This window comes from Podarcis cretensis, assembly GCF_951804945.1.
Source record: "Podarcis cretensis genome assembly, chromosome: 10".
NCBI lineage: Eukaryota > Metazoa > Chordata > Lepidosauria > Squamata > Lacertidae > Podarcis > Podarcis cretensis.
This window is the reverse complement of record NC_137179.1, coordinates 40,924,178-40,945,312: the sequence shown is the minus strand read 5'-3', so window position 1 is coordinate 40,945,312 and position 21,135 is coordinate 40,924,178. Positions and strand designations below refer to the sequence as shown.

The 21,135-nt window shown below is 39.3% G+C and overlaps 1 protein-coding gene across 1 annotated transcript in view; it reads left to right on the top strand.

Annotated features, from left to right (window-relative positions):
* Nucleotides 1–21,135, top strand: part of TMTC2 (transmembrane O-mannosyltransferase targeting cadherins 2) — a 203,526-nt gene that overhangs the window by 167,118 nt on the left and 15,273 nt on the right. Inside the window, exons 9-11 of the mRNA XM_079991822.1 lie at nt 3,876–3,957; nt 11,951–12,065; nt 14,617–14,680. Of these exons, the coding sequence (XP_079847948.1) occupies nt 3,876–3,957; nt 11,951–12,065; nt 14,617–14,680 (261 nt within the window). The remainder of the gene's footprint in view (nt 1–3,875; nt 3,958–11,950; nt 12,066–14,616; nt 14,681–21,135) is intronic.

Below are 21,135 nucleotides of genomic sequence, written 5' to 3'. Positions count from 1 at the left end.
ATAATTTTTAGCAGAGTTAGTGTTTAAAAAGTCACAGTGTTTCAGACAGTGCTTGCTGGTATTCCAAAAGATGCTTCAAAGTAACCAGTTCAAACTCCCTCAGATTGTTTCAAAGTTTAAGTTCAAAAGTATCCAGCCCTGCAAGCTGGCTACTCAATTACTCAGGCAGTTCCAGCACCTGGGATTCTTGCTTTAATTATAATCCAAAACAGAAGAAAGGTATCAAAGTCCACATAAAAGTCATATAATCAATTACTTAAAGTCCTTATTCAGCTTACAAAATAATTTCCACGGATGTCCAGATCAGTTAGATTAAAAGTTCACTCTTTGCCTCCACTCCTCCGGCTCTTTGCTTAATGATTCAATGACAGCGGAAGACGGACTTCCTATTTTTCGTCACTCCGCTTTCAGCCAAATTAAATACTTAAAGTCCCGAAACTTTTAAAGTCCGTTTACTCACGGGTTGTTGTTTTCCGAATCTGTAGTTTAGGAAGAAAGGACAGCGCTCACCGGCAGCAGCAACGCGGCTTCACTCCGCCGATTGCGGAACGATCCTCAGCGCCGCAACCCCCTCCGCGATCCGGAGCCCCTTACGGGGTTCCTTCAACGTTTTGGGGGCTGCTCCTGGCGCCCGCCGGACCCCAATACCACAGGCTTCTGCTGCCTGTGGTTTTCCAAAGTGGGTCCCCGCTTCGCCGCAGCGGGAGACCCTTTTTCGGCGGAGCTTCCCTTCCCCGACTAGGAAAGGGCAGCCATTGCCGTTCGCGCCGCCTCCGGAAGAAAGGAGGGAGTCTTAATACTTTTTTTGTGTGTGTGTGAAACGTAGAAAATGAATTAGATTGAGAGAGTAAACTAATTGTTTCCTGGCAGTGAATATGATTCTCTACAAGTGCATTATTCAGAACTGCTTGACTGCATTAATCTCCCTCCTATTAGCTTCTTAGAATTTTAAATTCTCCAGTAGCTTAAAGTGGGCCAGCTGCCTTACCTGGTTGCAGAACATTCTACCAGCTGTCAGAAGATACCAGTATTAATGGGGAAACCAAAACGTCCAGTAATAGAGAGAGATGTTGATGCAGATTTCTTCCTTCCTTGCATGCAAATTTTATAGCTTCTTAATCAAAGAATAATGTCAGTCTATTTGAATAAAATGTCACATTTTATTGAATAATTGGATTTCCTTCCTTTCAATTATTCCCTGGGTTCTTTTATATCAAAAATGTTTTCAATCAGAATCCTCAGTGGTATGTATCTAGCATTGCTTACTGGATTAGCCTAAGGCCACTATTGTTATGCTCTCACCAGCCACCCTGAATGGTGAATAGTTTCAGGAGCAATCATACAGGGTTTAGTTTCCTTCATATGAAGGTGATTCAAAGACTGAAACCTATAAGTGTATTATTTGCTTTGTTTACAAAGGTGTAGGTACTAAATGGCTCCGGCCCAAATATTTTTAAAAAATCACCTACTCCAAAATCAACCAACCATATATAGGGAAACATACATTCCCATGTGTGTAAACCAGTCAGTAGCCTACCCAATTGTTCGTTTACTGGAGGCATTTAGATGATAAAAGGTATCTTTGTGCTTGTGTCTATTTTGTGTCAGGAGGAAGTTAGTGATTTGTGGGAGAATGACGTTTCATAGTACCCTAATATTCAGAAATCATTCCATTTATGAATAACAAAAAATACTAATGGTCGTTCAGCACACATTAAGGGGAAGGGGAGAATTTGCAGGCAATAGAATATGGTGTAAATTACTTAAGCCATTTTAACAGTCACATCAGGTTTTTGCCTTAAAATGAGAAAAGATTCCTGTGTCTGCCATTTTCCAAAGTTCTAATCCTTCCTTGGGTTAAATTCCTGCAATGTCGGAGCTATAAACTTCAGAGTGCATGTCTAACTGCCGCAGCATATGTGTGCTCTTATTTAGCTTTATGTGCGCTCCTAGTAAATTGTATTAAGAAAAGGAACATTCATGTCATTAGACTAAAAAAAATATTGTTGCCTGACAAGATGAAAGTTTGATAAATGCTGCAAATTAGTAGTAAAATAGCCTGATTCTGTCAAATGATAGATGTTACACTGTTTGACAGGAAAGAAGAGGTGTGGAGGAAACTTGAAAAATACATGGTTAATGATGTTCTTGTTTTTTAAGAGTTGGAGAAGAGAGTATGCAAGGTCTCTGGTAATTATTTAACAAAATTTAGATATAGTCAGGGTGATTAAATTAGTCATTTTCAGTTACTCCACCTAGGGCTAAGCAAAGAAATCTGAAAACATTTTCTGCTAATGATTTTCTTTTTCTTTTTATTTCAGCTATTCAGAAAACACCCATTTCTTATACTTGGTGCCATCTTGAATTCTAGTCCCCTCGTATTGCAGCCCACCAGCATGTTCAAACTGAATTTAGTAGTAATTTCAGGAAGCTAACCATAGTATTATTGTGACATATTATGAAGAACTGAATGAATGGGGAGACTATTTGGCATTCCTTTTGGTTTCATGGAGATAATTTTGTAGGCTGAAGCTGAACAGAAAAAGGCAGGGGATCCAGAGAATTGTTTCTTTTTTCTTAGGAATAGAAATCTGAGTATGCAATGAGACATTATAATTAGCCAGCTAAGACTAATAGTATTTGCCTGTTTCAGGGCAATGACACAAGAGATGTAAATGTTAATTCAGTCAGCATTAGCAATGTGTTCCAGTTTCATCCTGTTATTTGGGAAACCTGCAGATGAATGCTTTGTTACTTTAAATGTTTTGCCAAAGGAGGATAATAGCTTTAATGCCCTGTTGTGATTTTTAATATGTTGCATTTCTCCTATAATCCATATTTGCCTTACAGTTGTGCTAGGAGGCACCAATTCTTCTTTCTTACTCATTATTGTATTCCTCCCTCAGGGCATTGTTTAAAATACAGATGAATCCAGGTAGATTTCTGATGCTGGGGGTAATGGTTGGCTGTTTTTAATGCAGATTTGGTCAGCAGTCCTTTGGAGGTCTGGGACTCCACTTGGAATGAGATGACTACAAGGAACTCCTGGTCTATGTGGGGCAGACCATTGCATATTTTCTCTTTTAGCTGTACTTTGAAAGACCCTTTTATTCCTTTGTTCAAGATTTCACCTCTCCTGTTCAACTCACAAGGTTAACAATAAAACATGTGGCACCAATGTAAGATTGAAGTTAACTTCAAGCTCTCACCTCATGGGTGTCATATGGGAAAGCACCTAACTTTCTGCAGAAAACTTTCTACATGATTGCATGTTACCAGGCTTGGAACAGGATGGTCTTACCTCTGGGACACAAAGGAGTCCTTGTTGGGGAAAATTCACCTGACCCTCCCATGCCTACCCAGATGCAGACAGCAGTAAGCTGAGCTGAACTTGCCAGAAGGCATGGAAACTCCCACAGGCAACCCCTAGAAACAGGAATGTTGGAGTATATCTCCTTAATCCCAGGGTTTGCAGTCCCTAGGAAGAGACACCAAAAGGGTGTGTGATGGAAGAACAGTATGCTATGCATCTCTTCAAAAGATGGAAGGCAGTGAAGTGAACCATCTCAATTTGGACCTGCCCTGGACACAAACTTTGCATTAGCAAAGAACCAAACCATGGCATGGATGTTTGGAGAATATATACATATATATATATATGTATTTATGAATCTTAACAGAAGAGAAATGGCGTGAACTTCATATTCATTGGGGTCTAAGCTATCATTAAATGAAATCAAGACCATTCTAATTTTTTCCCCAGTTGTAGATCCTTATCTTGCTTATTCATAGGGTAGTTTTAAAGCATGGCAAAGTTGCAATGACACAGTGTCCAGATGATCCATCTGTGTATGTTTTCTTCTCTTCTCCTTAAGGGCCGCAAGAGTGAAGCAGAAAAGTATTTCTTAAAGGCAATTCAGCTGGATCCCACCAAGGGAAACTGTTATATGCATTATGGTAAGTTTTCAATAGATAGTGTTTCCTCACATTGCTGTCACACTCAAGGATTTAAAAACTGCTACTGGCAGGACATTGCAGTAAAGGAAAAATAATAACACTGGTCAACAACAAATTTGTTGTCTGCGTTTTTTCAGTTGATTTAGGATGAATCTGATGCGCTGAATCCAAAAATCACATTGGTTTTGCTCAATCAGGTCAAGTTTTTGAGCTATGGCCACATGTCTTTTTTTACGTTTTTGTTCACATGTACGCTTGTGTGGAGCATTTTAGAAGAAGTTGGTGGGGGTAAAATGCCATGTCGAATAATTGTTTTGATTGGAAATGATTATTTTAATGACAAGAAGTATTCAGGTACGATAGTTCTGGGTGATTATGTCGAAAAGGGATCAGTTTGAAGTCATAAAACCTCAAAGTCCTCCATAAATTGGTGCGGCAAAGCATAAAGTTGGGGGATCAAAACTAGGTTAATGGGGCAGCCGCCCCCATGAAGGATCCTGATCTTCAATCAGCACGTTGTCCTGTAGCTCATTGTGATGAAATCCTAGTGCCTATCTTCGGAGAACTTCCTGACATTAGTGACGAAGATGCCTCCAGTGTTGAAGCACATGAAGAAGAAGAAGTGGTTCTTGAAGATGATGCTCCACATCCATTTCCCCAAAAGCAGTTGAATGATCTAGTTCGCGACCTCAGCTTGTCAAAGGACTCTGCCGAACTGTTGGCATCCAGATTGAAGGAAAAAAACCTCCTCTCTGACAGTGCTCGCATCAGCTTCTTCCGCAACAGGCATCAAGAGTACCTCCATTTTTTCTTGGACTTGGTGTACTGTGCAGATATTGTGCAGCTTCTGCTCAAGCTTGGAATGCCACAGTACAAACCCAAAGATTGGAGACTGTTCATTGACAGCAGCAAGTGATCACTGAAATGTGTTCTGCTACACAACGGCAACAGTTGGCCTCTGTACCCCTGGCTCACTCGAGTACAGTGAAGGAGAACTATGAAGCGGTGAAGTATGTGCTGGAGAAAATTGGTTATGATCAGCATAAGTGGTTTATTTGTGTTGACCTGAAGATGGTGAACTTTTTGTTGGGACAACAGTCTGGCTTCACCAAGTACCCATATTTTCTGTGCATGTGGGATAGTAGGGACCGTGCTCAGCATTACACGAAGAAGGACTGGCCTGTGTGGGAGGAATTGGTGCCTTGCAAAAAAAGGAACATCATCAACGACCCTCTGGTGGACAGAGACAGAATACTCTTCCCACCACTGCACATCAATCTCGGCTTAATCAAGCAGTTCACCAAGGCTCTGGACAAGGATGGTGACTGCTTCACTTACTTGTGCCAGGCTTTTCTAGGATTGACCATGGAGAAGTTGAAAGCTGGCATCTTTGATGGTCCTCAGATCCGTCAGCTCATCAGAGATCCAGAGTTCAGAAACTCAATGAACGAAGTGGAACTGGAAGTGTGGAAGGCATTTGTTCTGGCAGTGAAGAACTTTCTTTGCAACAATAAGGCCAGAAACTACACATAACTTGTCAATAACATGCTGACTGCTTTCAGAAACCTGGGCTGCAACATGAGCGTCAAGATGCACTACCTTTTTTCACATATGGACCGGTTTCCTGAGAACCTGGATTCAATGAGTGACGAGCAGGGGGAGAGATTCCATCAGGAAATGAAAGAGATGGAGACCAGGCATCAGGGTCGCTGGGACGCAGTCATGATGGCTAACTACTGTTGGACTCTAAAGAGAGACCTCCCTGCCGCTGAGCATTCCTCGAGTTCCAAGAAACAGAAGCTCAAGCCCTGAAGTTTGAAAAATGGTGAAGCAACATGCAATTTACGTGTACTTAGCTTTATCAATGCCCACCATTCAGTTTACAGTAAACCTGACCTGATGGAGAGAAACGGATGCCATTTCCTGATTCAGCAGTGCAAAAATACCCTAAATCAGTTGTAGAAATCTAGACAACATTCAAAAAGTAAAAAATTGTTGCCCAGTGTAATCATGCCAGTTAGAATGATTTATCCTTCTGATGTGTAAATCACAGTCAAAATAGAAAGTCCCCTTTCCTTTGTGAATTACATGATACGAAGATGAAGCTCACTTCAAAATTCCTGGTCGTCTCAGTTGGCATGGGAGGAAGATTAATAGTTATTAAGTGTTGAAAGATTAATAGACACCTTTGTTATCATTGAAATAATGGCATCAGGCCCTTCTTGATATTGGGTGGGCAAATCAGTATTATCCAATAGTGAACATCAGTACAGGACAACCAGGATTCTACTTCAAGAATTTGAAAATTTTAAATATAACCTCCTTCTGCCTTACAAGATTATACTGGCCCCAATACACAGATCACAGAGGCCCCCTCCCACCATCAAGAAATTGCTTTGTGCTTTCAGCTTTGACAGTATTGACCACCTGTGTGGAGGAGAGAGGGCAGATCTGGATTGAGTTGTGGGATTCCGTGTGCATTAAGTGCAACTGCACTTAAAGGCTTTATGAACAGATGCGAAATCATAGACACAGAGCTGGGTTGTGAAGGAGAGGGAGCTGGGCTCCTTTACACATGCACCCACCTTCCAGCAGCTTCTTATGCGTGTGGCGGATGCACAGAAATGTTCAGTTTGCACAGAAAAATCACACTGTTGGTTCGCAACTCTCCTTTTTAAAAAAACTGTTTTAGTTAAGACCAAGGATATATAATGAGTATGCAGTACATTGCTAATTTGGATTTAGAATGTCTCTTTTAGACTGTCAAAGATACATTGTGGTTAGCTTTTTATACTGTTTCTAATTTGATGAGGATAAATTCACTGATCATGAAACCTGGAATTGTAAAACTGCAAGGAAACTGAGTAAGTTGAATTGATAATGAGCAACAACAGCCGCTGCAGGATGTGTTTTTGTTTAGTTATTTTAATTTACCTTCTCATTCCAACTGGCACAATTAAATGAACAGCAGGCATGGTACGCAAATGGAAACAGTACAAAGCAAAAGTTGGTTATTTTATCTTATCTCATTTTGGTATAAGATTTATAACTTATGAGGCTTGATTCAGCTTTTAGCTGCATGTTACTAATAGCCCATCCATGAAGTACAAGAGAACTAGTGAATCTTAACAATACATACCCACAAATTTCCATTTCTGGATCACCTCATCTATAGGAAATGTGCTTTTTGGTCAGCATAAGGAAGCTCTTTTTTTGTGTGTGTGGCAGTCCCCTGCCTGTGAAATGGTCTCCCAGGGAAGATTGCCTGGCACTGACTTTGTCATCTTTTCAGTTTCAGGCAAATATGCTCCCTACCAAAAGGCATTTAATTAGCAATAATTATCTGGCATTTGGTGGCTGTTTGATGTGGTTGGATAGTTTATGTTCTTGGGTGATTTGGCGAAAGGGGGTGAGGGCCTTTAGCACGTACAGTGAGGGGGGGAAAGTATTTGATCCCCTGCTAAATTTGCCCATTTGCCTTCTGACGAAGAAATGACCAGTCCATCATTTTAATGGTAGGTTTATTGTAGCTGTGAGAGACAAAATATCAACAGGAAACCCCGTGGAAATCAGCCTGGAAATCTTACTGACTTGCAGAGGATCTGCAAAGAGGAGTGGGACAAAATACCTCCTGAGATGTGTGCAAACCTGGTGGCCACCCACAAGAAACGTCTGGCCTGTGTAATTGCCAGCAAGGGTTTTGCCACCAGTACTAAGTCATCTTTTGCAAAGGGATCAAATAACTTATTTCACTCCTTATAATGCACATCAATCTCTGACTTTTGTCTTCTGGGTTTCTGGGGTTTTTCCTGTTGTTATTCTGCCTCTCACAGCTACAATAAACCTACCATTAAAATTATGGACTGGTCATTTCTTCGTCAGGGGGCAAACAGGCAAATTTAGCAGGGGATCAAATACTCCCCCCCTCACTGTATGTATTGGTTTAATGACATTTCTGTCACATTTTTTTATCTTTGCATTTTTATTGGCTTCCAGATGTACTAAATGGCATATAAATTTAGTTAAACTAAAACTCAGGAGAGAATACTTGTATGGTGTGATCACTCAGAACAGCCCTGTAGTCCTCCAGAAATTGTAGTCTCAACACTTCCCATCTACCCAGCCAGCATGACCTGTGGTGAGGGATGATGGGAGTTGCAGTCCAATATTTGCCATGCTAACTGGGATGGATAGGAAGTGTTGGACTACAATATTTGGTGGAATTGCAGGGATGTTCTAGAATTCCTGTCATCCCAGACCATGTCTTCCTTTTTTTTGCTGCTCTTATTTTAAACCACCTATCAAGCAGTATGAATAGTTTGACTCCAAAGCAATTACCATTAGCAAAAGCATATCTCAAGTTGACACTCAAGACATTTGGTCTCCACTCTTCATGAATCTGCTTGAGCAAGTATACTTCATAACCCACATATATATATTTCCCTACAAAACCACAGGAAAATATATCCACATTACCAATGTAAATCTCAAAGTAGAACCTCTTGGCACACATAGGGATTATAAAACTGATGGAAACATCTCTAGTGCTGCTCACCAAGGAGTCAAAAGGAATAAATGGTCACTTGTGACTTGGAATCTAGTCATACTCTATGTATTATGTATTTTATTTCTGAAGTATTGAGAGTTTCTTCTGATGATATTCATCTGCTTGCCCTCTATACATTTTTATGTTTCCTTTGTAACACCATATAGGTTTTATGTAAATTGAAATAGAGTGAAATCCACTGACGTTCATGTGCAAGCAGAACAGAATTCCACTCACATAATAGAACTAGAGCTTTCTCTGCCCCTCCCTACAGTCCCCTGTGTGCACCCACAATCTATTCTGGAAGGCTGGAAAACCACAAGGAGGAAGAGAAGAGGGGGAAATCCTGTTGTGTAAGTGGAAGTCTGCTCCCACAACACTGGATTTTCCCTATAGTATATAGGATGTACAGTGGTACCTCGGTTTTCGAATGTCTCCGTTGACAAACATTTCAGTTTTCAATTGCCGTAAATGCTTCAGTTTTCAAACATGCCTCGGAAGTCGAACATGCCAGGCAGCTTCCGCTGAGTGCAAGAGGCCTAGCTGTCAGTTATTGAGTTTTCAGTTTCCGAACGTTTCAGAACTTGAATGGTCTTCCGAAACGGATTACGTATGAAAACCGAGGTACCACTGTATAGGAATATGAATTTTGTCTTATATTCTAAATTGTGATTAATACAGCTAAGGATAGAGAAGGGTTGAATAAATAAAACATCAAAATGACAGAAAATAAGATGCTTAGGGTCTTTTGTTCTGTACCATGGAAAGAAATCCATAACTATTCACTAGTTTGTTGTTGGATGAAATTTTCAAAGGGTTGCTCAGTGATTAAACACACATTTTTAATTGTAATTCGGAGTCACATGTTTAGATTTATATATGGGGGTGTGGGGAAGGTCTCTGTAATCCCACTATGTCATGTCATAGACATCCACTGGCAGTTGATTTCACACAATTAGCTAGAACAGGCAATACCTGTATCAACATATATATTTCTGCAGTATCTAGACATGACTCCTTCTCCATTTATTTAGGAATCTTCCCTATTAAAAAAAAAATGTAAGTCTTTCAGGAATAACTCCTTAATTTCTCCAATGTTTTCCAGCCCTCTGGAAAGGGTTGTGTAGCAAACACATGGTAGTGGTATTTTAGGTGTTGACATGGTGCATGCTCCAGGTCCAGGACAGAATAGCAACACTTAAACATCAAGTAACCCCCTTCAAGGCTTCAGGAAATAATCAAGTACTCTTAACTGAAAAGGATTTTCCAGAGAAATATTGCCCTGTGCAGTGACCCATGTATACAGAGCATTTTCTGGATCAGAGATATTCATCCTGATCCTCAAGTGGTTTGGGGTTGTCACCTTTTCTTGGTTATTCAAGTTAGGTTGCTGTAGTTGTGCAGTCACTTGATTTGACCTCTTTACGGTGTGTGTGTGTGTGCCACTCTAGAATCCTCGGGGTCTCCTTGCCAAATATGTATGAGTCCCTTGATACACTAAAATAATGTGCAGAAGATTCTTTCAGGGTTGACAGTTGACACCTCCTGCATGAGGGTAGCCAGCACAGGGCCCCTTAGTTTTGTTGGACAACTCCTACCATCCCTGACCAGACCTCCCCTTCCATAAGATTATTTCTTTTTGGAAACGTAATAGTTAAAATAATGGTTTTATTTAGAATACCTGGCAACTGTCTATGGTTCATGAAAGAATGGTTTGCCTGTGAGGTACTTAAACGCACGGAAGGATAAAGGTGAAAAATGAGGAGGGTTTCCAAAACCCCACTAACACAGATAGAAAAAGGCTTGATTTATATTATAATAGCTACGAAACAACAGAGATGTTCTGCTAAATAGCACCCCTTTTATTAATAACCACCAAGATTTGAAGTTAATTTCCGTTGAATAATACATTTTCCTAATAATTGTAAATCACTTAATGATTCTGTGTTATAATAAAATTGATTATTCACATTAAATTACTGTAATTATGCACTCACTTGATGTAATGAACAATTGATCATGTAGTGTGCTGTTCTCTGTAGCTGAACCTGCAGAGTTTTTGTTGGTTAATGTTTCTAATTTTTCTTCTTGGTTCAGTCTGGTTAACATAGCATGCAGTTAATAAATTACATGTATCAGTCTATTATTGTAAGTAGGACTGGATCACAAAGATCCTGGAGTGCTAAAAGTATTTTTGGCAGCAGATTTTTTTATGCTTTAAAGTACAACACTTCGAATGAATAATAATAATTGGGGAGAATCATTGGCTAGCCTCTAAAAGTACATTGTTACCATTTTAAAAAGTTAAAACTGTTTTTATTTTTCTGTATTAATCTTTGAATGTTATGTGCATGGGATTGTTGTAGCCTCTGTCATTCTTAAAAGCTGGTGTAGTCCACAGCTGATCTAGGCAATCCACACAAATGATACATTGAGAAATACATAGGCTTCCATTAGATTAAATAATACTCGAGTGGACCTGTTGAAATCAGTTGATAACTGACTTGTCCATTGATTTAAGTGGATCTACTCTGAGTATTACTTAGTTGAACACAACTGGATGTGGAACAGGATTGGCGCAAAGTGTGGGCCTGGGGAGGGAATGGTCTAGGGAGATCCCAGAGGGCTGCATTTGGCCCCTGATCCTGAGAATGCCCACCTCTATTGGAGAGATACAATTTACCGCGTGCGCTTTATTCATGTCCTCCTTGGTATATTGCATCACTCCAAGACTAAACTGATTTAGGTCCCCAATCACACAAGCTGATTGTAAATGCTGAGGGCAAGTTTCCATCTTTGCAGAAAGAGTGCAAAATCAACTATTTAAGATGTACTCTCAATCTAATCAGTTTAGGGAATTATCAGCTGATATCCCTATCTATCTATCTATCTATCTATCTATGATTGATAAGAGATGTTTACCTCACAACATTTGTCATTTTTAAGGAAGTGGATTTCTAGATCAGTTTCAGGCAAAGTTTAGTCTAATAATGGGTCTGAGACTGTTGGTGGTAAGTCATCTTACCAAGTCATCACCTAGTATGGACATAGATGCTGATTTGATTTTTTCCTTTTAATGCTTCTGGATCACTTAATAGGTTTTTCATGGTACCGTGCCACAGTATTTTTGGTGTGATGAAATGGTAAGAGGTTTGGATTTAGACCAAGGAATACCTTGGTTCACTTCCCATTCCACCATAACATTCTGTCTCTGATTTTGGTGAGGACGAAGTATGTCCCCTTCAGTTCCTTGGAGAAAAGGTTGGAATACAAATGTAAATAAATATTTGCCAAATGATTCTGTAATAGTTCATCTGAAGTTAATATGACAAGGTAACTCAGGGTTGTAATGTAATATGTAAAAGAATAGTCCTTTCTAACTTTAATTCTCATACTTAAGTGTGTGCCTTCCCTTTTGAGCTCATATCAGTGCTACATATATTTCAGGCCAGTTTCTCTTAGAAGATTCTCGCCTGATAGAAGCAGCAGAGATGGCAAAGAAAGCAGCTGAATTGGATAACACAGAGTTTGATGTTGTCTTCAATGCAGCTCACATGCTCAGGTTTGTTTGTATTTGTCTCTTACTTTTTGTCATCCTTTCATTTTTCAGTTTTGTACTTTCATTATATAAAATTCTGTGCTTGATAACAAATTTTGAACTAATGACAACATGAAATACTTGCATTCAAGACAATTAATTTCCGTGTGAAGATGATTTCCCTTCTTTAGTCTCTAAATTAGATATTGTCTTACTGTATTAGTATTTTATAGCATCAAGACCTGGTGGGGTCAGAGCCAAATGCTAAAATCCAAGCACAGATCAAGACTGAAGGGACCAGAAATTAGCAAAATGGCTGAAGACAGGACAGTGGTTATGTTCTGGAGCAGGTAGAGAATGATTTATGGCAGTGTCTGGACTACTTGAGTGACAAGTTCCTTAGACAGGTGAACCAGGCATAGAGCTCCTCAGGTGCATATTGCTTCCTCAGATCCCCTGCATCAGCAGTACTGTCTTTGGTCATTATATGAGTGAGGCACAGCAGAAAAAAGGATAATAACTCTGCCTGCCTTAGGTTTGACCCAGTGACTCAGAAAGTGATGTTCTTTGCCATTGCTGCCAAAGTCCTTATTCTGAGGTCTCTAGGGCTTTCACACATACTTAAAAGAAGCTACCTTTCACCCTATAGAAGATCTGTCTGGTCTATTCTACACAGATAGCTCTCAAATAAAGTGAAGAGCAGATCACAGGTCTCTTGGGTTTCATTTCTTTCATTCACCACTAATTTATTTTGCTTTTTAATCTTGCTGCTGCATCCATGATTACATTTCATTAACATGATAACATAGCTGGAATGTCCCAGTGCCAGCCAAAGTCATACCCTCTGCTTAAGGGCAAGTGCATTTATCCTTTATCAAGCAAGGAGATTCTGCCAAACTGGGAAAAAGTACTGGGGCCATGAATCTGCCTTCATTCCTCCCTTTGTGTCTTCTGCTTGCGTACTGGCTTTATTGCTCAAATCTTTGATTACATTAAACCACAGTTTATCATTCTTTCTGAAACGAGGAAGTGTGATGAAATGTCAGTTTGACATTGGTTTCAGATCCTGGTTAGTAACCTGTGGTTTCAGATCCTGGTTTTTAAATTGATATTAAACCACAGTTCTTCATCCTGGACCTAAGGAGGAACAGAGTTTTAATGTAGCAAGAGCAAACACATCCTGGGATAAGGGAAATGAGGACCACACTGATCCGATACTTCATAAACTATGGTTTACTGAGCCAGAAACATTGTCTGTACAATCTACTGTGTGATTCCTGATTGGCCGGAATTACCCGTGGGACTAATTCAGGAAGCTTTGCTCTAATGCTCCGCTGGCTTCTTTTACTTTCCTTCAAGCTTGTGTGGTTTGTTTGCATTGCTAAAATAGTTTTAGCAAGAAGCTTAACATTCATTTCATTGTAGGTGTCTCTTAAATTCCATTTGTGTAAATGGTAAACAAATGCACTACAAAGGGGGTGGGGAATCAAATGCTGTCCATTTTTTCAGCATACTATGCCTGAGGAAAATGGTATCTTCCAAACCTGCTTCCCTGAGGGCAGGTCTTTTTTATTATTAACTTCTGAGTAATCAATTTGTTGTCCTGTTTTCTCTTAGTTGCCAGTTACCAAGTTTTGGAAATCAATTCTCTTGTTAAACTATGCACCAGTTCTGTAATTTATCTCTGAGAAAGAAGTTACTTTTTAAATAGGTGAATTTACCTTTAAACAGTTTCCAATCATTGAGACCACTCAAGCCAACTAGTGGGCAGTAATAAATAGCTAAATCTCCTTACAGAGCAAACCTAACCCCTGATATGTGCTGCTGGAAAGGGGTTGGGATAAGACAGAGGTGTGTCTTATCCGAGTTATTCACAAGCTGAAACCACAAGCTGGTTTGTGAAGCTAGCAAGTTTAGGATCCTGAAACGGGGCATTATGAGGGCTGGGTGGAGCAGAACCAATTGTGGAACTGCTGTATCCAAAGCTGATACAGCCTTCTCAGAATGGCCCAGTGCAGCTGATTCCCCCCCCCCCAAGTTCTACTCACGTGCCTTCCAGCAAGCCTTGTGATGCCACGATTAATCTGTTGCTCCACCCGGCTACTCGCCAACCAGAATATGGTTTGCTCTGCTTGAAAATCTATTTAGTAAATAGTTAAATCACAAAGCAATTTCAGCTTGTTTGAAAACTATGTAAAGTTATATCTATCTATCTATCATCTATCTATCATTCATCTATCATCTATATCTATCTATCTATCTATCTATCATCTATCTATCATCTATCTATCTATCTATCATCTATCTATCTATCTATCTATCTATCTATCTATCATCTATCATCTATCTATCTAATCTATCTATCATCTATCTATCTATCTCTCTAAGGTGTAGAGATGTAAACCATGGATCTGCATTAAATGTTTGCAGCAGTTATTACTGCCTATTTTTAAAATAATATCATTATTGTTGATTAATTGTAAAAATAAATTATTTTTATACCCCCTCTGAAGAATTGTAGGTTCCCGATGTGATTTCAACTGAACTTTAATTGTCTCCCCTTCTGTTCCAATAGACAAGCTAGCCTCAATGAAGCAGCTGAGAAGTATTATAAAATGGCAGCTGAGCTGAGACCTCATGTAAGTACTTCCGTAGAGAGGGATGCACAGTTCAAGCCTGCTATGCTTATAGTAGTGCAAGAAAACGTGCTATCCTGAGGAGAATTTAGTTTTGTGACTGTTTGATCTCTAAGCCTATGTTGCAAAGGATAATTTAAGAGATAATTTATTCATTATTAATATTCTGATGAAACCTTTGACATTTGTCAAATCAATTGCTGCAGACAGGAATCTTGATGCAGTGTTTAGAAATGCTCAATTTTCTGCTTACTATTTGTATGGTTTAAATTCAGCTTCTTGGCCTAGATTTGAATCTTAAAAAGCATAGGTAGTTGCTGAAAACAAATGAAAAACAACATGCATGAACGCCAATGTATTCATTAGTTTTTGGAGGGAAAATGAAAGGAAATGGATTGAAAATTTGTTAATTTTATTAAATTGCTTTACACCAGAGGCATTATTTTGCACTGAAAAAATAAACTGCAGCGCTATCTACAGTTCATAGAGAGGTCACAGGGAAGGGTGAAAGGGAAAGCAGTGAAATTGACATAATGGAAAGCACTATTTATTTTAGATAGAAAAAAAGATTGTTTGCTTCTTTTTAAGGTTATAGATAACATGAGGATCCTTTTTCATACATAATTGAAATGTGGCAATTCTGATGTGCTGGTGAGGGAGTGGGTACTAGTATGTTTGAAAGTAGGCAATAGGATCAAAAATATAGAAGTCACAGGCAGAAGAAATTCAGCTATCTCTAGCTGAAATTAATGGGTAGATTATAGGATCAGTTTTTATATAATTGCCTATATAAGAGGCCCCCTTTGCCCCATCTATTTGAAATTTAACATGTCTTGTATAGGGGGTGTTATTATTGACATAGTTTCAGAGGATTGCCTTGGCCTTTTATTCTGTTGCCTGTAACTTTGGTGTTTTCACTGGAAACCAATGGAAAAAACTAACTAGTGAATGAATGCAATTCAGATGAATAGAAACGGAAATGTTTCTGAACATGTGATTCAGGTGAATGAACTATCAGATCTATGAAACTAAAAAAAAAAATGGAAACAAATTGAAAAACAGTACACGCCCCACCCTATTTGCTAGGGATGGAACACCCTCTTCCATTTTACCATATTCTCTCAGTCCAGTTTTACTTGAGTGGGCATGACTCTGTGGATAGCTACAGGTTGTTCAAATAATTATTTTACACTGTGCTAATGTACCTTTTGCCAGGGTTTTAATACCACACATTTAAGGGAAATGCAGGGAAGTTCCAATCTGCGTGAGGAAGCTTGACTATAGAATTCATGTTGAAGGTGGAATTCATGCTTCATGTGTATGAATTGCTTTTCCTGTTGTTTTTTGTAAGTAACATATAATGTTTAGAAACACTTCTAAAAAGAAAAGGAAACAATGTCTTTTAAAAATGTATTTGTTATTGAAGAAGTGCTTCATTCCTGGATTAAGTTTTAGGCATCATTGTTTAATATAGCATTGTGGGATGCTGTTATTGAGGTTTCCTGCCTCTCCATCCATTGCCCCGACTCCCTGCTGAAAAATTGTTCATTCTGTAGCCATTCAGCATGCGCAGTACTAGCTGAGGTGTTTTGGTGCGAGGGGACGTCCCACATATTTTCCTTTTTTTTAGTACTTCTGGAAATCTTAGGGTTTCCCCAAGCCTGATCATTTGTCTTCCTTGTATGTCATCCCATTTTTGCCACAGCACTCTTGGCCTGAACATCAGAAATAGACGGAATGATTGATCCTATTCAACTAACTTGTTTTGACTGAAATAGTTGCCATAAAATGCTACAAGCTTTACAGAGTGGGAAGAAAGGATACTTGGTGTTAGATGTCAGAAATAGGCACTCTAATAATAGGATATTACTGGTTTATAATGCCACGCTTCAGATGTTCTGCCCAGAGCTTTTGTCAGTGAAACTGATTCCTTCTGGCTAAATTCAGACGTGGAAGGGAAGAAAGGAAGTGCCTTTTCTTCCCAACTCATTTATTACAGTAATACAATAAATTGTTGGAAGTGTGCATAGGTTAGTAGCAAGTGTTAAAGACTACAGGTCTTCAGGTCACTTCATATATTATATTTTTAGGTGTACAGTTAAGTCCAAGAGTACACAGCACAATGTACAGTGTGAATGCAATACATTTTTGCAAGCACATGTATAATACAGGTATACTAGGCAGCAACATCTTTCTGTTCAGTTTACACTCAATACTTAACCCAGATTTGTCCCTGCATAATGTATTAAATCACCTGCAAATTGGCATCTATTTCAGATTCTTCCTACTTGCTGGCTTTTATGTACCTATAGGAAAGGGTTTCTGAACCTGCCCCCACCCCGAAATGAATGGATGAGGACATTTACCAAAGCTTTACAGAGCAAGACGTAGAAATTCTGCTCATCCTCAGAAAATTTGTAGCCATATGAACCTTTAGCAGCATTATCAGAACATGTAGTCTGTTGCAAAGTATTATTTCTCTATGATTGATAGAAATGCCTCTTCAATGAAAGTTTATCTGGGTTTTTTGGTCACCACAATTTGTAGTCTTCCTCAATGTATTCATCTCAGGGACAAGACCTTACTGGTAATTCTTTTTGTATGTTTAGAAACCAGGATTAGTTACTTTAAAAGCATATATTAGGCTAGTTTGTAAAAATCTAACTTCCTTCATTCTAATGACCTTTTCAAAAACACAAATAGCTCAGTTGCTAGAGCATGACACTTAATCTCAGGCTCATGGGTTGGAGCCCCGTGTTGGGTAAAAGATTCCTGCATTGCAGGCAGTTGGGCTAGATGACCTTTGTGATCCCTTCCAACTCTATGATTCTCTAACTCGCATCTTCAAAGTGAACCCTATGTCTTTGTTGGATGGAGCAGTAGTTCTCTAAAGATGCAACATTCAATGTCTTGGTTTTTTATGTATGAACTAAAAAAAATACCTTCAAAAGAAGGTTACTGAAGCTACCCACACATCTGCTCTTAACAAGGCGCTTTGAAGTCTGGCCTCTAGAATATCAAATAAAAGCTTACTAGATCATAGAGTTTTTAGCCCACAACCTTGGTGCGTTCCTTATGAAGATGCCACAGCCTACAAGCTATCAACCTCCTGGTCTCGTATCAGTCCAGCTTACAAACTTCAACTTTTGACAGCTATAAACTTATGCCTTCACACCTTGTCAGATACAGCTGTTTCCACTCTACCACTTCAAAAAGCTTTGATTGAATATCTTACTGTAGCAACCCACACAAGTGTGCACCCACCCACCCAAATGAGAGGCTTGGGATTAGCTTTGGGCAAAACAAATGCAGCCTACACTGTATAGCTTTATTGGGAGATGGAAAGTAATTACAGCTTGAGGGTTCCATGTATGTAAATGGCCAGTATATCTTGAGCACCTTGAAATGTGGTTTTTTTGTGTTCAAAGGTCTAGCAAGTAAAGCAGTCAAGCTGTATTGCACAAAGGAAGTCTTACGAAAGAATAAAAGGTCTCTGCCACGCATGGAATTTCCCAGCAACTTTTTGCCTAGCTTTCTGGTTTCTATTACCAGCAAACTATGCTATGCTAATAACCCTTTAATAAGAAACGGATTGCGGTGCCTCCTAATAATGATTATCATGTGCTGTCTTCATAACTGATGGCACTTTCTATTTCATTACGCGTCCAACTAATTAAAAGTCCGCAGTGCTTTTCTCCAGCCTGAATTAAGCAGCCCTTGTCATGGGAGGGTGCTTTGAGGAGAAATATTGATCATGCCAAATTTACTCCAACCATTTTAAAAGAGTGTCCAGTGTGTGTAACTGTTAGCATATCAGAATCTGGACTAGGGAGACCCAGGTTCAGATCTCCACTCAGCTGTGAAGCTTATTGGTGACCGTGAGGCAGCAGCCCTTGCCTCTCAGCTGAATCACTTCATAGTTAGTGCTGAAATAATTATGTATGTTGCCTTCGTTTTCTTGCTGTGATCAGTCAGTGACTGTTCATCATGATAGCTGTATGGATCTCCTAGGCAATATGCCAGTGACCAATAACTCAGTTGGCAGAGCATGAAACTTAATAGGAAGGTTGTGGGTTCGAGCCTGCATTGGGCAAAATATTCCTGCATTGCAAGGGGTTGGACTAGATGACCCTTGTGACCCCTTTGAACTCTGCAATTCTGAGATTCTATGAGTTCAAGGTGCTGGGGTGCAACAGCAGGAGAAGGCTTTTGCTTTGCAGGACCTCTTCCAGATTTCTTAGTCATTCATGGTTGGCTGCTCTAGGAAGCAGGATTCTAGACTAGATAAACTTTTCATCTCAGATAGCAGAGTTCCTCTTGCCTTGTTTTGCACCTTATTTGGTAATACATTTGAAAGTTATGAGATAATACACATACAAAATTATGAGTAGTCATTAAGCTAAGGGGATGATTGTTCATAACTTTTAAAATGTGATGGCTATGTAGTCATGCTTGAATAGGAAGTGTAGACTGAATTGGGCACATGCTTGTGCTTTTTATTTCTCACCAATTACTCATAATCCTATAACAATTATGCCCACATAATTTTCTCTCCAGAGCCGTGGTCTGTGCCTTTTGAGTGTACCCCTCAGTGTCAATCAAAATAAAGTGCAGCGAAATATAGAGGTCACAGCAGTACATCAGCATTTCAGAAATAAAACCATCTATTTGAATTACTGCTAAAAAGAATCCAGCTAGATTTTCACCCCTTGTAGAGTATTTTAAGTCTTATTTCGAAAACAGCCCCATTAACTGATTAGATGATGGAGAGATTTCTTTTAAAGAAAAGCTTCATCTAACTGCTCGTTCATTAGTGTGCTTTTGTGATAATATTCTAAACCCTTTCTTCTAAATTATAGTATATGTATTTTTTGTGTTTTTATATTGTAAACTGCTCTGTGACCCTAGAATGAAGGGTGGCATAGAAATTTAATAAATAAACCAATGTGTTTGGTAAGAGACAAATGCTTAGTGTAGTAGTATCTGATGGAGTTTGTTTGTTTGTTTGTTTGTTTATTGAATTTATATCCCACCTTCTTCTTCAAAGAGTTCAGGGTGGTAAACACGATTCACCCCTTCCTCATTTAAGTCTTACAACAACCCCATTGGGTAGGTTAAGCTGTGTGGCTGTGACAGGTCTAAAGTCACCCACTGAGTTTAACAGATGAGTTCATATTTGGACTCTGGGCCCTTGGGGCCTAGTCTGGCACTCTTAAAACCACCACACTGGCTATGCAGGATAGCGGAGACTATTGTTTAGGGTTGTTTTTAGTCTGTTGTTGTTGTTAAAATGTAATGGGTTTTTCTTGTCATATTAAATGTTTTGATGACTTTTTATGGACTAGATACCATTTTGTGAGGTGATTGCTCTAAACAGTGGTACAGAGGTCTTCTAAATACATAAATATTCTATTTACAACAGTCTGATTTCAAAGGGCATCCTGAACCACTCCTTCTAAGGCCTAGTTGTCATGAACAAATCTTGCCTGTACTGTAGGTGGTATTACTCAATTGTGTAAACGTCCGTCCACCATTCTGCAATGACCCCATCATTTCAGAGGGTTGGGATAGATGACCCTGGGGGTACCTTCTATAAGAGGGGTACAGCCTAAAAACAAATTGCTTCTTCATTTGCTGTTTTTGAGAACTTGGTCCCAAGAAATGTGGCTATCCTAGTCATATATTTAAGTCCACATTCCACTTTTCTTTTCCCCAATACCTTTTCCTTACAGTAGAGTGCTACACATCTGCTCCCCGCCCCCCTTACTGGTGTTAACGTCTTCAGAATGGAAACAGTTAAGTTTTTTTGTTTTTGCTGTGTGTCAATATTTTTCATAATGGACCCCGCTGCTCTGGCATTAGGCAACTGGCCAAATTAAAAAATAATTACTACATTAAACAGAGCAAGGGCACATGAAAAACAGGCCACGATTGAAAAATTTAATTGGAAAACCACATGCAGATACTATGAGTCTCTCCATGTGATCTTATTACATGGAAAAGAAATTAGCAGCTAGTTCAAAAGCTGCTGACCAGGAGCTCAGCTCCACCTGTGTGTACTGAAATTGCATACAAAATACACATCCTTTAAATAGCATTGAAATGTTCTGGTGTTATGGTTGGAAATTATCCTGTTCAGTAGCTCTTCAGTCCTTCTCACCTTTATGTTTTGAAGGCTTGGTTGCTGGCCAGCACCTCTGGTGTATCTGGAGAACACTGTTTAGAGCTGGAGCATAGTTGATATCATAGGACCATAAAACTGTAGAGTTTGAAGGGAGCATGAGGGTCATCTAGTCACAACCCCCCTGCGATGCAGGAATCTTTTTCCCCAGTGTGGGGCTCAAACCCACGGCCCTGAGATGATGAGTCTGATGCTATACCGACTGAGCTATCCCACCTGCCTTTTATATTTAATATTTCACAACTACTTTGCATTTTTTAAAAAGCAATACATTGCA